This window comes from Labeo rohita, chromosome 19 (assembly GCF_022985175.1).
Source record: "Labeo rohita strain BAU-BD-2019 chromosome 19, IGBB_LRoh.1.0, whole genome shotgun sequence".
NCBI classification, from domain to species: Eukaryota; Metazoa; Chordata; class Actinopteri; order Cypriniformes; family Cyprinidae; genus Labeo; species Labeo rohita.
Window position 1 is genome coordinate 33443427 of NC_066887.1, and position 17676 is coordinate 33461102.

Genomic DNA, 17676 nt, shown 5'->3' on the forward strand with positions numbered 1-17676 from the left:
ATTTGATCAGTTATTTTGAATAAATTGCTTGGTATTAAATAATAATAATAATAATGACAATAATAATAATAATAATAATAATTATAAATATTATTATCATTTTAGCTAATTATACAATTTGAAAAAAAAAGAAATACATTACTACGGATATAGCACTTAATAATTGTGATAGTATTGATAACAATGATATAATATACAATGAAATAACAATAATACATTTTTTTAAATGATAAAATTAAAAATCAATTAAAAAAATACTATGATAATAATACTATTATAGTAAATTATGAATAAATAGTACTGTATTATTTAAATTAATAATCAGTTAAAACAAATACACTGCTTTGGTAAAAATACTACTGTATTATAAACAAAACACTACTACTACTACTACTACTTATTATTTTATTCAATTATAAAAAAAAAAAAAATCAAGAAATTCATTGCTTTTGGTAAAAAAAAAAAAAAAATTACTGTACTGTAAAATAAAAAATAGTTTTTCATAATAACACCAATAAAAATAATATATATTACTCATTAAATTATACAAATTAAAAAATAAAGAAATACATTGCTATTGGTAAAAAATACTACTGTATAGTAAAATAAAAATGAGTATTTAATAATAATAACAATAATAACAACAACAGTAAGATTATAATAACAAATATTATTATATTAAATTATAAAAATTAAAAATCAATTAAGAAATACATTGCTTTTGGTAAAAATACTACTACTTGTAAAATAAAAAAAAATAGTATTTAATTATAATGATAATGATAATAATAACGATGATGATGAAAATAATAATAATAATAATAATAATAATAATAATACATATGTGACCCTGGACCACAAAACCAGTCTTAGTATGGGTCAAAATTATTGTTTTTTTCTTTTATGCCAAAAATCATTAGGAAATTATGTAAAAATCATGTTCCATGAAGACATTTTGTAAAATTCCTACTGTATATATATCAAAACTTAATTTTTGATTAGTAATATATTAGGAACTTCATCTGGACAACTTTAAATGCAATTTTCTCAATATTTTGATTTTTTTGCACCCTCAGATTCCACATATTCAAATAGTTGTATCTCGACCAAATATTGTCATATCATAACAATACATCAATGGAAAGCTTATTTATTCAGCTTTCAGATGATGTATAAATCTCAATTTCGAAAAATTGACCCTTATGACTGGTTTCGTTTTCCAGGGTCACATATATTATTTGATTAAATTTTAATAAAAATTCAAATAACAAAAACAAGAAATACAATATTATGGTAATGATACTATTGTACTGTAAAATAAAGTATTTAATCATAATAATAATAATAATAATAATAATAAATATTATTGATCAAGTTCTAAAAATAAAAAAGAACAAAGAAAGATAATACTATATGGATAAATGACAATATTACTATAAAAATAAAAAGCAACAAAGAAATACATTACTATATTAATATGCTAACATACTGTAAAATCAAAATAGCATTTAATACATTTATTTTAATAAATTATAAAAAATTACAAATTAATAAAGAAATACAATATTATGGTAATAATACTGTTGTCAGTAAAACAGTATTGAATAATAATGAATATTATTTTATTAAGTTATTAAAAATAAACAAATATATTACTATAATACATTACTATATTACAACAAAAAATGTAAATAATAATAATAATAATAATAATAATAATAATTATTTGCAGAAGAAAAACTCTTAATACCAATATTTATAGATGTCTTCTACCATACAGTTTGTACAATAATTGCTTATTACAACTATTAAAGTAAATGTCATTATTTATCATTGTTTTTAAACATATTGCACTGTTTTACAAAGCAACAAACCACTTGAGGCTGTGTTAGAGTGATTTGGCCACGTTTTTGATTTGATGTCGACTCACATTGTCGTCCAGCTGGGCCGAGACGCGGCAGTGTTCAGGATCGATGTCAGACTTTGCGATTAAAGGAGGCACCTGTGGATCAGACACATCTGGAGTCAATGACATACACTCATAAAATAACACCAGTCCAGCGCAAATTCTTCGCCTACATGCCTCCTCAGCTATGCATATGAAGTGACAAACAGCACAGACAAAGTTCCCCAGTTACATATAAACAGGCAACACAAACAGCCAACATGCAAAGCGTCCAGTTGGTGACGTCTCTGGTCTTTTGCGCATTTGTCGCTGTGCTGAGATTCTCCAGACGTGCTCTACCTTAAATATGGACTGTTTAATATCCTGGCCAAGTTTCTCGGACATGCGGCCCATGTCCGCCGAGACTTTGGACACTCCCTCGGCCAGGCTGTCCGGCAGTGACTTCACGGCATTGGACACATTCCGCATGGAGCTCCGGAGAGGATTCACAAACGTGTCCATCTGTCCGAGTCCAGAGAACAGGACAAGTTTACAAAAAACGAGGAATCCAAGCAGACAACAACTCTAGGCCGCTCCCCTCTGGAGTAATAAATTGAGGTGCGTTCACGCTCACAGCGATTTCATCACTGCTGCTATTGAACTGCAGTATTCAGATTGTGTGTTTGCCTCTGATAATAAACATTAAACCTGCTCATCTTCCCCACACCGCAAGTGGTTTCTATTCCTCAGGTTGTCCCATTTGCCTGAAAATGAAATCTCACTAAAAAAAAAATGAATAACTTTCGCTAACTGCAAATCGCTGTTTGTGTGAACGCCCCTTCAGTCTGTCTATCCATCCATCCATCTATCAAAAGGGTGACCAGAATATCAAAGCAACAGTTTGTTATAGATAAAGTCTATAAGTTTGCATGCAATTTTATTAGTGAATTTTGTTTCAGTTCATTTATTTAATTAATAGTTTTGCAAAAAAAATTGTTTAGTGAAGTCTCCATGTTTCATTTTACAAACACTAAAAAGTTTTTTTGCAAAAATGCTGTTTCAAAATTTAGGTCAGTATGATTTTTAAAAAAATAAATTAATACTTTTATTCATCAAGGAGGCATTAAATTCATTAAATTCAGCTTTGATCACAGGAATAAATTACATTTTATAAAAATAAAAAAATAAATATATTACTATAATAAATCATTACTATATTACTATAGAAAACTAAATAATAATAATAATAATAATAATAATAATAATTAGGACATCAATATTTATTTGTGTTTAAGTGTCTTATACCAAAAAAGTCAAAGTTTTTTTGCAAAAATATACAGTACTGTTTAAAAACTTGGGGTCAATGTGATTTATTTTTTTAAAGAAATTAATGCTACTTAGCAAGGAAGCATCAAATTGATCAAAAGTGACAATAAAGACATTTACAATATTACAAAAGATTTCTATTTTAAATAAATGCTGTTTTTTTTTTTTTTTAACTTTATATTCATTAAAGAATTCTGTAATGGTCCTGTAATGAGTAATGATGCTGAAAATTCAGCTTTGATCACAGGAATAAATTACATTTTATAAAAATAAAAAATAAATGTATTACTATAATAATACATTACTATATTACTATACAAAACTAAATAATAATAATAATAAGAAGAAGAAGAAGAAGAAGAAGAACACCAATTTTTATAGGTATCTTATACAAATAAGTTAAAAAGTTTTTTTGCAAAAATATACAGTACTGTTTCAAAAGTGTGGGGTCAATATGATTTATTTTTTAAAGAAATCAATGCTTTTACTTAGCAAGGAAGCATCAAATTGATCAAAAGATTTCTATTTTAAATAAATGCTGTTCTTTTGAACTTTACATTCATTAAAGAATCCTGTAATGATCCTGTAATGAGTAATGATGCTGAAAATTCAGCTTTGATCACAAGAATAAATTAATTTTTTTTTAAAATAAAAAAGAAATATATTACTATAATAATGCATTACTATATTACTATAAAAAACTAAATAAGAAGAAGAAGAAGAAGAACAACACCAATATAGGTGTTTATACTGCCGTACAGACACCTATACGCCAGTACAGGTGTCTTATACCAAAAAGTTAAAACGTTTTTTTGCAAAAATATACAGTACTGTTTCAAAAGTTTGGGGTCAATATGTTTTTTGTTTTTTTTTAAGAAATTAAAACTTTTATTCAACAAGTAGGCATTAACTTGATCAAAATTGACAATAAAAGACATTTATAATTTTACAAAAGATTTGTATTTTAAATAAATGCTGTTCTTTTCAACTTTATATTCATTAAAGAATCCTGTAATGATCCTGTAATGAGTAATGATGCGGAAAATTCAGCTTTGATGACAAGAATAAATTATAAAATAATTATAAAATTATAAAATATATTTTATAAAAATAAAAAATCATTTTATTACTATATAAAACCTAAATAATAATAGCAATAATAATAATAATAATTAATTTAATATAAACTAATATTTATAGGTGTCTTATACCATACAGTTTGTACTAGAATAGCTTATTACAATTATTAAAGTAAATGTCATTATTTGTCAATGCCTTTAATAAATTAAATGTAAATAAATGAATCAATAAATAAAATTAATTAATTAATATTAATAAAAAAATTCTATTTTAAAATATACCCAAATATAAAATGGCTATTTAAGTTTTTACTGTATTTACTGTTTTTACTGTATTTTTGATTAAATAAATGCAGCCTTAGTGAGCAGAAGAGACCTCTTTCAAAACCATTTAAAAAAATGCAAAAAATGTTTATAGGTAAATATAGATTTTATTATGTTGGAGCATAAAAATAAAAATTATTAAATGTCATTTAATGAAAATTTGGTGAATACCTAGATTGTTTTATATCAAGACAGAATTTTACCACCCAAATATTCCAACCCTGCACGTCATTCGAAACATTTTCTGTATGCTGCGTTTCCCACCTTGCGTGCAAAGTCTCCTTTGCCCTTGCTGTAGGCTTTATTCTCCAAGAAGTCATAGACATAGGGCATCAGCACGGGACAGGCCTTCACCATCTCAGGATTCAGCAGCAGCTGTAAGACAAATTCAGCTCTCAGCACACCTGAGCCAGCACAACCCAAAATAAACCCCCGTTCTGATCTGACCCACCTGTAAATAAGCGTTCAGGTCCTTCTTCCTCTTCTCCAAAAACTCCCTGTCCATGTTGTTAAAGGTCTTTTTGCCAGGAAGCTTGAGAATTGGACCAAGGCTCTCAAACTAAAGACAGGACACATGGAGTTAGTAAACATCTATCATTAGATCATATTGTGTTCAACCCTAATTTTTTAGGCATATCCAGACTAACAAAACCGCACAAAATTTAAACGCCAGTCATTCACAAATTTCTATACATGTCCGGTTGCATATTGGCTTAATAAAAATTAACTAATTTTGCTAATTCACGATTCTTTCAACTACCAATATGGGTACAATCTATGTCAATGTTTTACACGTTTTAAAATTCTGCGGATTCATCCACAATTACCACAGAAAATATGGGAAAAGGTGACTTTTCTTAGGAAATCAATACATGCCACATCCAAATATATCAATATATCATCCAAGAACATAAGAAAATAAATAGTAACCATAGTATATAATAGTACCATAGTAAAAAAAAGTAAATAATATCTGCAATTCTTGACCATTTTTTCTTTTGTTAATTTTTGAGATTTAAGGGAAATATCTCAAAAATTAACAAAAGAAAAAATGGTCAAGAATTGCAGATATTATTTACTTTTTTTTACTATGGTACTACAGATATATTAATTCTTAATTAAAATAAATGTTTTTTTAAAAGTCTTTTAACAAGGTCTGAATTAAAATGCAAAAGTAAAATAAGCAAATAAATAAATAAATACAATTTTGTATACAGAAAATGAAAATATACACATTTCACATTATTATAACCATAATAAAAAAGCTCACTACTTTAATGCTTACTTACGTACAAACAGATTCATATAAAATTATATATACATTTTTAAAAAAGTTTAAAAAAAGTACATATAGATATATATATTTTTTAATTTTTAATTACTATTCTTTTTTATTATTATTATTGTTGTTGTTGTTATTATTATTATTATTATTCTATTATTTACATTTCCCTTATCCCTTCAATTATGGAAAAAAGGAAAAACGGTCAAGAATTGTATAATTTTACATATATAATTAATAACATATATCAGTATAGTTTATTGTACTTGTTATTGTATGGATGTTGTATTGTTTTGTAAAATATAATTTTAATTCAATTTAATTAATATTTTTCGTGCGGATTATGGGTGAATCTGCAGAAATGTTAACATGCTAAACTGTAATAAAAAGTGACGCATCCCAATAAAGCAATAAATACACAATTACAGCCCAAGAAATCAAAAATGCAATAAGGAACAAGCGATTAACCACTTTTCTGTGTTGAAAGTTTTCCCACTTTTTTTTTACTATTATATAGTAATATAGCACAAAATCTGCAGACTTTAAAGTCAGTACAGCTACTACTCTAATAGGTGATATGTGTTGCTAATTAATAGGTAAATCTCTCTCACCTGCTCTGTGATGCGCATGTGGAAGTCGTGGAAATCGCTGTAGCGGCGGTACGTCTTCCAGATGTCCTCGCTGCCGTCTGAGTTCTTGCGTATGACGGTGATGGTATAGAGGGCGTACGTCTTCCCGTGATCGTTACACACGCCTGCCACAGGAAGTTGGTTTAGAAAAGCATCAGCTACCAAGCACCGGGAGAGAGATGCAGGAGCGATGGAAACCACGATGCAGGGGGAAAGAGAACGAGAAACACAAGAAAGACACAGAGCAGAGAGAGGACAACACAAGACAAAGCGACAAAGGGACAGGGGGAAAAAAAGATGAACGTAAGAAAATAAAGAAATAAAGCTGATGAAGTGATAGTGTCACAAAATAAGAATCAACACAAAGTGGCAGGAAAAGTGTTGCTCCAACAAATAAATGAAGCTTGGAAATGAGAAGAAGTGATGACTAGAGAAGAGAGGAAAGTTCACCAGCACAGACACCGAACAGCTCATTACAGCAGACACAGACTATTACCATTTACACGAGTCATTACCAACATTCAGTTAAACAGCTCAACATTTAAAAGAATCTAACTAAATAGAAATGAGTCACTTTTTAGAGACCAACTCAAAGAACATCTGTGGGTGAAAATAGGGTGAGGTCATATTTCACCTCAAAATCAAAAATGAAAAATGAATTATAATTTGCATTATGTTTTGCAAAAATATAAGCTCATTAAATTAATAGTTCACAAAAATCCAACCAAACAGTTGTCAGTAGCCATTGACTTCTATAGTGTTTTTTTTCCATACTATAGAAGTAAATGGGGACCAGCAACTGTTAATTAATTTTAATTAATTTAATTAATTATAATATAATATAATTTAATTTAATTAATTTTTACTATATAATTATAACTATATAATATAATTATTATTGATATAAAATATTTATTTACATTTAATCATATATATATATATATATATATATATATATATATAAAATGTATGTATATATAATTTATAAAATGTTTATTATATTATTAGAATAATACTATTAGATTATTTTACTTATTTTATAGCATTTTATATTTATATTTTTCCCCTTTTTAATCCTAAACAAAATCAGCATAAATTAAAGAAAGTACAACAAATACTACCATGATATATAAACACGTTTTATATAATTTTAGGTCATGTCACCTTAAAATCAAACATGAAAAATGAATTATATTTTGCATTATATTTAGCAAACAATTAAGCTTATTAAATTAATAGTTCACCAAATTCCAACCAAACAGTTGTCTGTAGCCACTGACTTCTATAGTGTTTTTTTCCATACTATAGAAATAAATGGGGACCAGCAACTGTTAATTAATTTTAATTAATTAAAAAATAAATTACAATTTTTACTTATATATAATTATTATTATTCTAAAATATTTATTTACATTTCATTATATAATAAAAAATATATACAATTTATAAAATGTGTATTATATTATTAGAATATTATTATATTATTTTACTTATTTTATAGCATTTTATATTTATATTTTTCCCCTTTTTAATCCTAAACAAAATCAGCATAAATTAAAAAAAGTACAACAAATACTGCCATGATATATAAACATGTTTTACATAATTTTAGGTCATATGTCACGTTAAAATCAAAAATGAAAAATAAATTGTATTTTGCATTATATTTTGCAAAAAAATTAAGCTCATTAAATTTATAGTTTACCCAACTGAAAATTTGACGGTAGCCATTGACTTCCATAGTGTTTTTTTCCATACCATAGAAGTCAATGAGGACCAGCAACTGTTTGCTTACACACATTCTTCGAAACATCTTATTTTTTATTCAGCAGAAAAAAGAAACTCATACAGGTTTTAAACAACATAAAGGTATGTAAATTATTTTTTATTTTTGGGTGAACTATTGTTTTAAGATGTTTGTGACATTATTTCCAATCTTTCTCAATTAATTTAATTAATGAAAAATACTTTTAATTTTTTTTACTTTATGTATATAAAATGTATTTAAATTCTATTATATAATTAAAAAATATATATCATTTATAAAACGTTTATTATATTATTAGAATAATATTATTATATTTTTTTATTATATATAATTTATTTATTTTTTATTTAATTTAATTTAAAATAATTTATCAAATGTTTATTATTTTATTAGACTAATATTATTATATGATTTTATAATGAGATACTGCAATAATGAGAACTGGGAGCCTAAAACTGGCTTAATTTTCTTTAAGCATACCAAAATGTATCGTTGTTTTCTTTTGGTATAAGGGTGAAATATGACCCAGCAGCATCTCTGCAGATAATTACACCATGTTGTAAACAGGTCCAATGGAATAAAGAGTTTTTGATAAGCAACAAGACATACTGATGATCATTTTCACCAAGGACTGAAATCACTGGTTAGAATATCTGTTAGGACACAGTGCTGAACTTTGAAACTGCACAGTATTTATCTATTTAAATGGTTAACAGCAGGTAAAACTCTCACCCGTATCAGAGATAAAGGCATGAAGCTGAACAGACTCATCCACGCTCCCACTGCTGAGATCATCTAATGACTACAAAACACAATCATTAGAAACAACCTACTGTAACACATTCAGCACAGCTGATGTATGTAAATATACATATGAACGGCTTTACTTGACATACTAAATTAATGCTTCCTGTTGGAGATCCGTTAAATGACTCTGGAGAAACAGAGAATGAATATTAATGCACTTTCTGAGATGATGTGTAAACAGACTCACTAATGACAAATCTGGCATTGCGTATATTTCTCACCTCCATCCCCATCGTCTGAACCCCTGAAACTGGGCTCTTTCAGCATGTCCAGCTCGGCCAGCATCCGCACATACAGCGGGTGCTGCTTAAACGATGGGTAAAACCTCTCATCCCGCAACATCATATCGTACACCTGAGGAACACAGAGAGATCATCTAGTGGCTTTTTATTGGTTTGACTCGTCAAAAAGGCCACATGATAAATCGTTCAAAAATCTCAACTTCAAATTCTCATAACATGTAATACGAAAAAAAATAAAAACATAGCACTGCAATGGGTTAAATAAATAAAAATTATATTTAATAATGAAATCTCATAATAATAATATATACAGACTGTCAAAAATATATTCATCAGTGCAGTATGCTGTACAGCAGGGGTGCTCAACCCTGTTCCTGGAGATCAACCTTCCTGCAGAGTTCAGCTCCAACCCTGATCAAACACACCTGAACCAGCTAATTAGGATCTGAAGGAAGCACTTGATAAATACAGACAGGCTTGTTTGATCAGGGTTCGGCCCCTGCTGTACAGCAACTGTTAATTACTTTTTTACTATAGTACAAAAATATTAATTTTATTTCACTACAATAAAAAATGTAAAAATCTACATAACTTAAAGGCAGCACAACAAAATGCCATCATGTATAAATTCTTGACAATTTAAATAATTCTCCCCCAAATTTAATCTTATCTTAAAAGGGGTCCTATTATGCTCTTTTACAAAGTCTTGATTCTGTTTTGGGGGGGTGTACTAGAACATGCTTTCATGCTTGGTGGTTCAAAAAAACACTATTTTTAACATAATTTACAATATTACAATACATTTCTCCCAGCCTGGTACAAATGGCTCGATTAGTTCCAGGTTAACCGAAAAACGAAATGTGTTGTGATTGGTTAGCTGTCCCACTGTGTTGCGACTGGCGAACAGCTTAGACAGTGTTTCAGTACTGTCACGCCCCTTGTCAAAGAAGCAAGTTCTGTGCACAACTGTTAGCGCAAGTTAGATAAAAGTGATTCTTACGTTTCAAATATGGATATTTTTCTTACAAAAATGCATTGATTCGCTACAGGAGGTCTTTATTAATGCCCCAGAGCCGTGTGAGGCACTTTTTATTATGGATAATAATTTATAATTATTGGACTTGTTTTGGACTGATGAGGAGAAATACCCGTCTATGCCATTCTAAAGCTTGGGAGTGCCAGGATAAGTTTTAATACAACTCCGATTGCATTCGTCTGAAAGAAGGGTCCTATTGTCCACCTGTGAGATCGTAAATGCATGATATTATTGTGCTAATGTATTTAATTATTTACATACTTGGTTTTATTGCCCGAAACCAACTCCAGCATAAGGCTAAAAGCAGCCTAACATTATCAAAAACAAAAAAACATCATCACTGATTAGCCTAGCCTATTCTAGTGCAAGTTTATTCATTTTAAAAAACACTTGCGTTATAAGTGAAGCTATCTACACTGTATGATGAATAAATCTCTTACCACACACTACACACGTCTGCGGCGCATTACGGCTCTGAAGCAGCCACTCTAGTCAATGCTTGTGTTGATACCCGCCAAGCTGCGGCTTGTTGAAGTGGTTCTCTGCACTGCATTGCTAAAGTTAGGCTCGTCCCTTTACCCCCCCATCCCCTCCCAAAACAATTCAAATTTCCGTGGGCAGGATTTATTTTAATGATATTCTAATGGGCCACGTTGAGACATCATTGCATGCGGAAAACAAACAAAGTCCAAAGCAAGTCCAAACTGATTTTTTAAAAACGAAATATCTCCCTTTGAGTGGACTTTGAGATTTGTAACTTTGTACATCTTTTTTATGCCCAAAGATACACACCACACACTGACTAAAGTTAAAAAAGTAAACAAAAAGCATAATAGCACCCCTTCAAAATTTTTAATTATATGGAATGTTTATGGAAAATACAGAAATAACTGTTTTCCAAAAATATTATAAAATACATTATAAAATTGACTTTTAACATTTAAGTATATTTAAAATTGTACTTTTTATAAACTAATTTAAATTATTAACATCACTTAATCAGTTGTCTGACAAATAATTTTAATTATAAGCTTGTACTAGTTTTATTATAGAGCTTTTGTTTGTAATTGTGATCATGATTTATGATTCTCTCCATTAATTAGGCTTAATATTTGCCCACTGGTTTTTTATCCTAAAAACATTTTTTTCTCTTCATTTGACATTTGCATTATCACACATTGGTAAGACACCTCCACAAGCTTTCATGCATCTGGTTGCCAGATTTCAAAAGTTTAAATCCCCCAATCAGAGCTTTTAACTTGAACCGATGCATTTTCTACCCAGTGTTTTACTTAATCTCCCCAACCTGGCAAATCTTCCACAAACATTTAAGTTGGATTTTATTTTGGCAGAGAAACTTCTCTTTCGAACTGCTTCACTTTTGTTGACAACAGATAAAAGCTAACATATAAAAGCTTATCATAACGAACTTGGGAAGACGTTCGGTGCAAGTTGCATTTTCAAATGTGACTCAAAATCGCAGCATTTGCAGTGATGGAGTTTAATTCTGAAAACACTGTTATCATGAGTGCACCGGTGAGTGTTAATTTTTCAGGCCGTGGTTATTGTGCAGGTCAGAATATACAAATCACATATACACGCTCAAAAACATCAGTCATTACCTTTCTCTGGATTTCATCGAATATCTCTGGTGTGGGATCCTCTTTGTTAAGTTTCTGAGCCAGTTTGGTTACAGACGCTTCGTCCACCTGCACTCTAGGAGAGGCCTGAGTGGAAATAAACCTGTCAAACAACACTTCATTGACCCTTTTACTCAGTTTTTACTGGTAAATCTCAGTCGTCTTACCTTCTCGGACAGGTACTGGTCGTAGACGCCCAGCGCGGCCGCTCTCAGCAGGCCTTTGGTGGTCTGGCTGCTCGGCCTCTTTCCGTCTCTGTGGCCGCCCTGTAAGACCTCCAGCTGCTGCTGGGCCGTGACCCGATAGCCCTCCACCGTCAGCCAGAAGAACAGGATCGCTTGACCGCCCATGTGCTGCATGTAATCTAGAGACAGAGATTGATGAATTGTATTGAGGAAAAAGCTGATGATGTATCTCTAACAACAGGACAGTTTGTTTGCATCCGTTTCAACTCACCCATGAAGAACTGCAGCGCGATATTGTGCACTAATATATGTTCCAACGGAATCACACACAACTTCCCAAAATTAGCTGCAAGTTTCAAAGCGTCAACTTCCTGTTCGGAAGAAACAACCACAATGTGTTAAAAAGTTATTTTGGTAAGTGAAATGTTAACTGTTAAACAACTGAATAATTGCTGTTAACAATTGAAATTTGTTTATAAAAACTAACTTTAAATAATATTTTATAAAAATCTTGTATTTTACAAAAATATTGTTATTAATATAAATTAAATTATAAATATAAATTAAATATTAATTATTTATTATTAATAATGTTTTAGGAAATCATAATTAACTGCTGCTAATAAATAAAATTAGTCTATAAAGAGTTCAAATTCAAAATAAAATGATAATAGTCAATTTTATTATGTTTTTAAGTTTATTTTATTATTTATGATGTTTTTGGGAAAACGGTTATTTCTGTTTATTTTCCCAAAAAATTATTATTAATAACAGTAAATAATTTTATTAATAATAATGTTTCTGTAAAATCCAGAAATAAAGAAAATACAAAACTGTTTATAATAAATACTGTTATTAATAATAATGTTTTTGGAAAGCATGATTAACTGCTATTAATAAAATAAATGAGTCTATAAAGAGTTCCATTTAAAAGAAAATTATAATAGTCAATTTTCTAACGTATTTTATGATGTTTTTGGAAGACAGTTATTTCTGTATTTTCCAAAAAAAAAACATTATTATTATTATTATTATTATTATTATTAACAGCAATGTTTCAGTAAAAAACAGAAATACACAAAATACAAAAATAACTGGAAAATACAGAAATAGCTGTTTATAATGAATACTGTTTTTAATAATAATGTTTTAGGAAAACATTATTAATTGCTGCTAAAAAATAATTTTAGTCTGTAAAGAGCTCAAATTCAAACTAAATTTCTAATAGTCAATTTTATTATGTATTTAATGATGTTTTCGGAAAAAAACATTATTATTAATAACAGTACTTAACTCTATTATTAATTATTCTATAATAATAATGTTTCATTACAAAACAGAAGTACAAAAAATATAAAAATAACTGGAAAAATACAGAAATAACTTTATAATAAATATTTTATTAAAAGTAATGTTTTTGGAAAGCATGATTAATTGCTTTTAATAAATGAAATTAGTCCATGAAGAGTTCAATTTGAAATAAAATTCTAATAGTTTATTTTATTATTTATTTTATGATGTTTTTGGAACACAGTTTTCTTTTTTTTTTTTCAAAAAACATTACTATTAATAACAGTAATTAATTCTATTATTAATAATAAAGTTTTAGTAAAAAAACAGAAATACTGAAAAAACAAAAATAACTGAAAAATACAGAAATAATTGTTTATAATAAATACTGTTTTCCAAAAAACATTATTATTAATAAGAGAAATTAATCATTTCATAATTGTCTGTATATTTTTGCAATAATTACCTGAAAATTAATATTACTTTAACATAATTAATATAATATTTTAATTATATGAATTATAATTACATCATTAAAACTTAATTATAAATTTGTTATACATTTCAGATGCTATTGTTATCAATCAGACATTATTACAGTCTTAAATTTTACCTTTTCATTTTAAAGTGTTAGTAATTTTGTTGTGCATTTTAGGCCATTTTATTAGTTATTTAAAAATAAATACATGTAGTTTTTATTCTTTTTTTTTCAGTTTTAATTGTTTTAGTACATTAAATGTAATGAAATTAAAATGAGAAACTTTGCCTCAGCAACTAGCTCAACTAAAAAGTTTTTTTTTTAATTTAATTTCAGTTCAGTTTTATTTCAAGAAATGAAAAGGTTTTAATGGTTTTAATTCTAGTTTCATTTAACTATAACAACCTCAACTAAGAGGAATTATTTAATGTTTCACTTACACTGTTGTTAAAGACAGGTTTCTTATTAATTACAAATGATATAAAAAAAATACATTCCTAGCAAATATGAATGCTTTTGATGAATAGTCATGAATTCAAATAATTCAAATGTGAATGATTTATGAGAGATTTGTTTACCTTCCCTGATTGTAGCCGTTGTATGCGTGTTTCACAGACTTTCTTCACAAAAAGCAAACTATTGATTTGATTCTTTATGTAGTTGATATCTGTGAGTATGGAGAGAGAAAATGAGTAAACAGTGTTTGTTAGGCTCTGAGCTTGCTCTCATATTTTCCAAAACAAACCGCAGAATTCACAGTTTATTTTCCAACTGAATGAAAAAAACGACACATTAGCATATGTGAGTGAGCATGAGCGAGCGCGTGTACCGTCTCCGCCCGTGTCCAGAGATCGGAGATACTGAAGCTCCTCTATGACTTTGTCTTTGACGGCCTCCAGCTCGGCCGCTTTGTCTGTCAACTTTAAGATGTTCATGAAGGCCTCGTAGTTGCAGCTTGAGTCACGAATCTGAACACACACACAAAACTTCTTAAAGGGAAAGAAAGTAAATTCACAGCACGCTGCTGAACCATTAGAACGGAGCAGGTCTCACCATCCAGATGATGAACTGATTGATGTAATCAGGGTCACTCAGCTGGTTAATTAAGGGCAGCAGAACTCCTCTGGCCAAAACTTCCTGCAGAACATCAAAGAATCAATCACTTAATCAACATCAAGTGTGTTTATGTGCGAGACACTGAGACTGAAGCTTTAGTTTTGTAGTCTGAACATCAAGACCTGTCAGGACCACATATAGCACTTCATGAGTTCATTAATCCTGATCTCAGAACAGAATCCAATTGTCTGCTTCCCGTAAATCCTAGATCTACTGTCTTAAAGGAATGCTCTGGATGTTCTATCAAAAACTTTTGTTGTATACTGTCAGTTTGCACACAGAATCATTTAGACAATTATTATTTTACAGGAAAATTCATTTGAATTTACATTTTTCCAGTTCAGTTCATTTACATTTTTATTATTTATTTTTGTAATTATTTTATTTTTATTAATATTATTTTATTAAGTTTAAGATTTAGTAATTTTGTTATATGCTTCTATCATTTTTTTTTTTTAATACATCTAATCAGCTTTTGTCATAGTAATTTTAATACTTAGACTTATTTCATTTCATTCAGTTGACAAGGCAACATTTCCATTTTTTATTTCAATTTAGCTTTACGTTTTATTTTACTTTTAGTTTTGGTCATTTTAGAACTTAAACTTATTTGATTTTTATTTAGTTGCCAAAACAACATTTCTAATTTTATTTCTATTTCTATTTAACTTTATTTTTTATTTTACTTTTAGTAATGTTAGTACTTATTTGATTCCATTAGTTGCCGAGGCAACATTTCTGTTTCTTTTCTTTCTATTTAGCTTTATTTTTAATTTTACTTTTAGCTTTAGTCATTTTAGTACTTAAACTTATTTGATTTCATTTAGCTGCCAATGCAACCTTTTAGTTTTTTTATTTCTATTTAGGTTTATCTTTTATTTTACTTTCAGTTTTAGTAATTTTAGCACTTAAACTTATTTGATTTAATTTAGTTGCCAAGGAAATATTTCTATTTTTTTAAATATCTATTTAGCTTTATTTTCTTATTTTACTATAAGTCATTTTAATACCTATTTGATTTCATTCACTTGCCAAGGAAACATTCCATTTTTTATATCTATATAGTTTCGTTTTTTTATTACTTTCAGTTTTAGTAATTTTAGTACTAAACTTATTTGATTTCATTTTGTTGCCAAGACAACATTGCTATGTTTCCCATATTTCTATTAAGCTTTATTTTACTTTTAGCAGTTTTAGTACACTTCTTTTATTTCAATTAGTTGCTAAGGCAACATTTCTAATTTTGATCTCTAATTTTGTATTTTATTTTTGCTATAAATGCATTAAATTACTGCAGTGTAATGCATTTAGAATAACTATATAATATATAATTGTAAATGCATTAAAATACTGCAGAGTGAAAATGTTTTAAGAGCAATGTTATTTTAACAGAGAGACGCTGTTATAGTTTTTTATTATTAAAATTTTGAATAATTTATTTTATATTTTCTGATTTCTTTACAATTTCAGTTTTGAGGTTTAAGTTTTTCATCTTATATTTTATTTTAGCTTTATTTCAAATAATGAAAACTATTTCTAATAAAAATTATTCACTCATTACAACTAAAGCAGAAAAGAAGTTTACAAGTCTTAAAAAAAAAAAAAAAAACTGTTTGCATAAAAAAAAGAATTTTTTTTTTTTTTGTTGTAATGGTTTTCTCAACATAAACAGTGCTTTATAGTTTTCATCTCTTTTTATCTGGTAATGGCATTAGTTGATAGACAGGATGTTTTTTGAATGAATTTGGGACTAATTTAGCATGTGTGTGTGTCTCACCCTGAGGAAGTATCTCATATTCTTGTTGTGGAAATCTCCAGGAGGTAGTAACAGGTACAGCAGCACTTCACAGAGATCACGCAGGTAACCTGAACCAAAAACACACCACATGTAAAAATACAGCACAAAGACTTAAAGGCGCTATATGGAGAAAAATGCAGAAATGTTTTCCTCCAAAAACATAATTTCTTTACGACTGAAGAAAGAAAGACATGAACATCTTGGATGACAAGGGGGTGACTACATTATATGTGAATCTTTGTTTTGGAAGTGGACTTCTTTAATAATGTTTTAAAACTGATATACGTACTAACATATCAATGCATACAAATGAGGTCAAACAACATTACTACAGAAAATCTCAAATCTAAATCCTTTAACGGTTTGTCTTTCCTTTTTGTGACGAGGCAGAGAAAGACTACAAGAGTTTACACTGAATTAAATGCCAGATGCAGTTTATTATACACCAGTAATAAGCAGAAAAAAACAATTATGCATAATGTGGCACTTTTAATTATACACAAGCCTGAAATGCACAAGATGCTGCTTCCAGCTGCTCATTCAAAAAAGTTCACATCCATCTACAACATATTGCCATATAAACACCATGAAGTAAACACTGTCATAATCTATCAATAATGGATCATTAACAGTCTCTTGGCATCGATGACTGGCAGGAGGCTATGAAAAGTGTTAGATCCACTTTGACTTGCATCTGGCTTAGAGAGACTCAATATAAGATTTTACACAGGTTGAATATAACACCAGTTTTAATGAATAAAATTGATCCTTCTATACCGGCTCTCTCTGTT

The 17676-nt window shown here is 28.6% G+C and overlaps 1 protein-coding gene across 3 annotated transcripts in view; it reads right to left on the reverse strand.

Moving 5' to 3' along the window:
• snx13 (sorting nexin 13) overlaps window positions 1-17676 on the reverse strand; it is a 41285-nt gene that overhangs the window by 3645 nt on the left and 19964 nt on the right. Inside the window, exons 8-22 of one of the 3 annotated variants that reach the window (XM_051136742.1) lie at window positions 16865-16953; window positions 15025-15108; window positions 14801-14939; window positions 14550-14638; window positions 12475-12574; window positions 12186-12382; window positions 12001-12105; window positions 9322-9454; window positions 9190-9227; window positions 9026-9095; window positions 6508-6650; window positions 5066-5173; window positions 4879-4989; window positions 2246-2407; window positions 1931-2002 (exon numbers count right to left, since the gene is read on the reverse strand). In XM_051136742.1, the coding sequence (XP_050992699.1) occupies window positions 1931-2002; window positions 2246-2407; window positions 4879-4989; window positions 5066-5173; window positions 6508-6650; window positions 9026-9095; window positions 9190-9227; window positions 9322-9454; window positions 12001-12105; window positions 12186-12382; window positions 12475-12574; window positions 14550-14638; window positions 14801-14939; window positions 15025-15108; window positions 16865-16953 (1640 nt within the window). Of the gene's footprint in view, window positions 1-1930; window positions 2003-2245; window positions 2408-4878; window positions 4990-5065; window positions 5174-6507; window positions 6684-9025; window positions 9096-9189; window positions 9228-9321; window positions 9455-12000; window positions 12106-12185; window positions 12383-12474; window positions 12575-14549; window positions 14639-14800; window positions 14940-15024; window positions 15109-16864; window positions 16954-17676 lie in introns of all 3 variants that reach the window. The other 2 variants (XM_051136741.1, XM_051136743.1) reach the window with 2 other exon arrangements.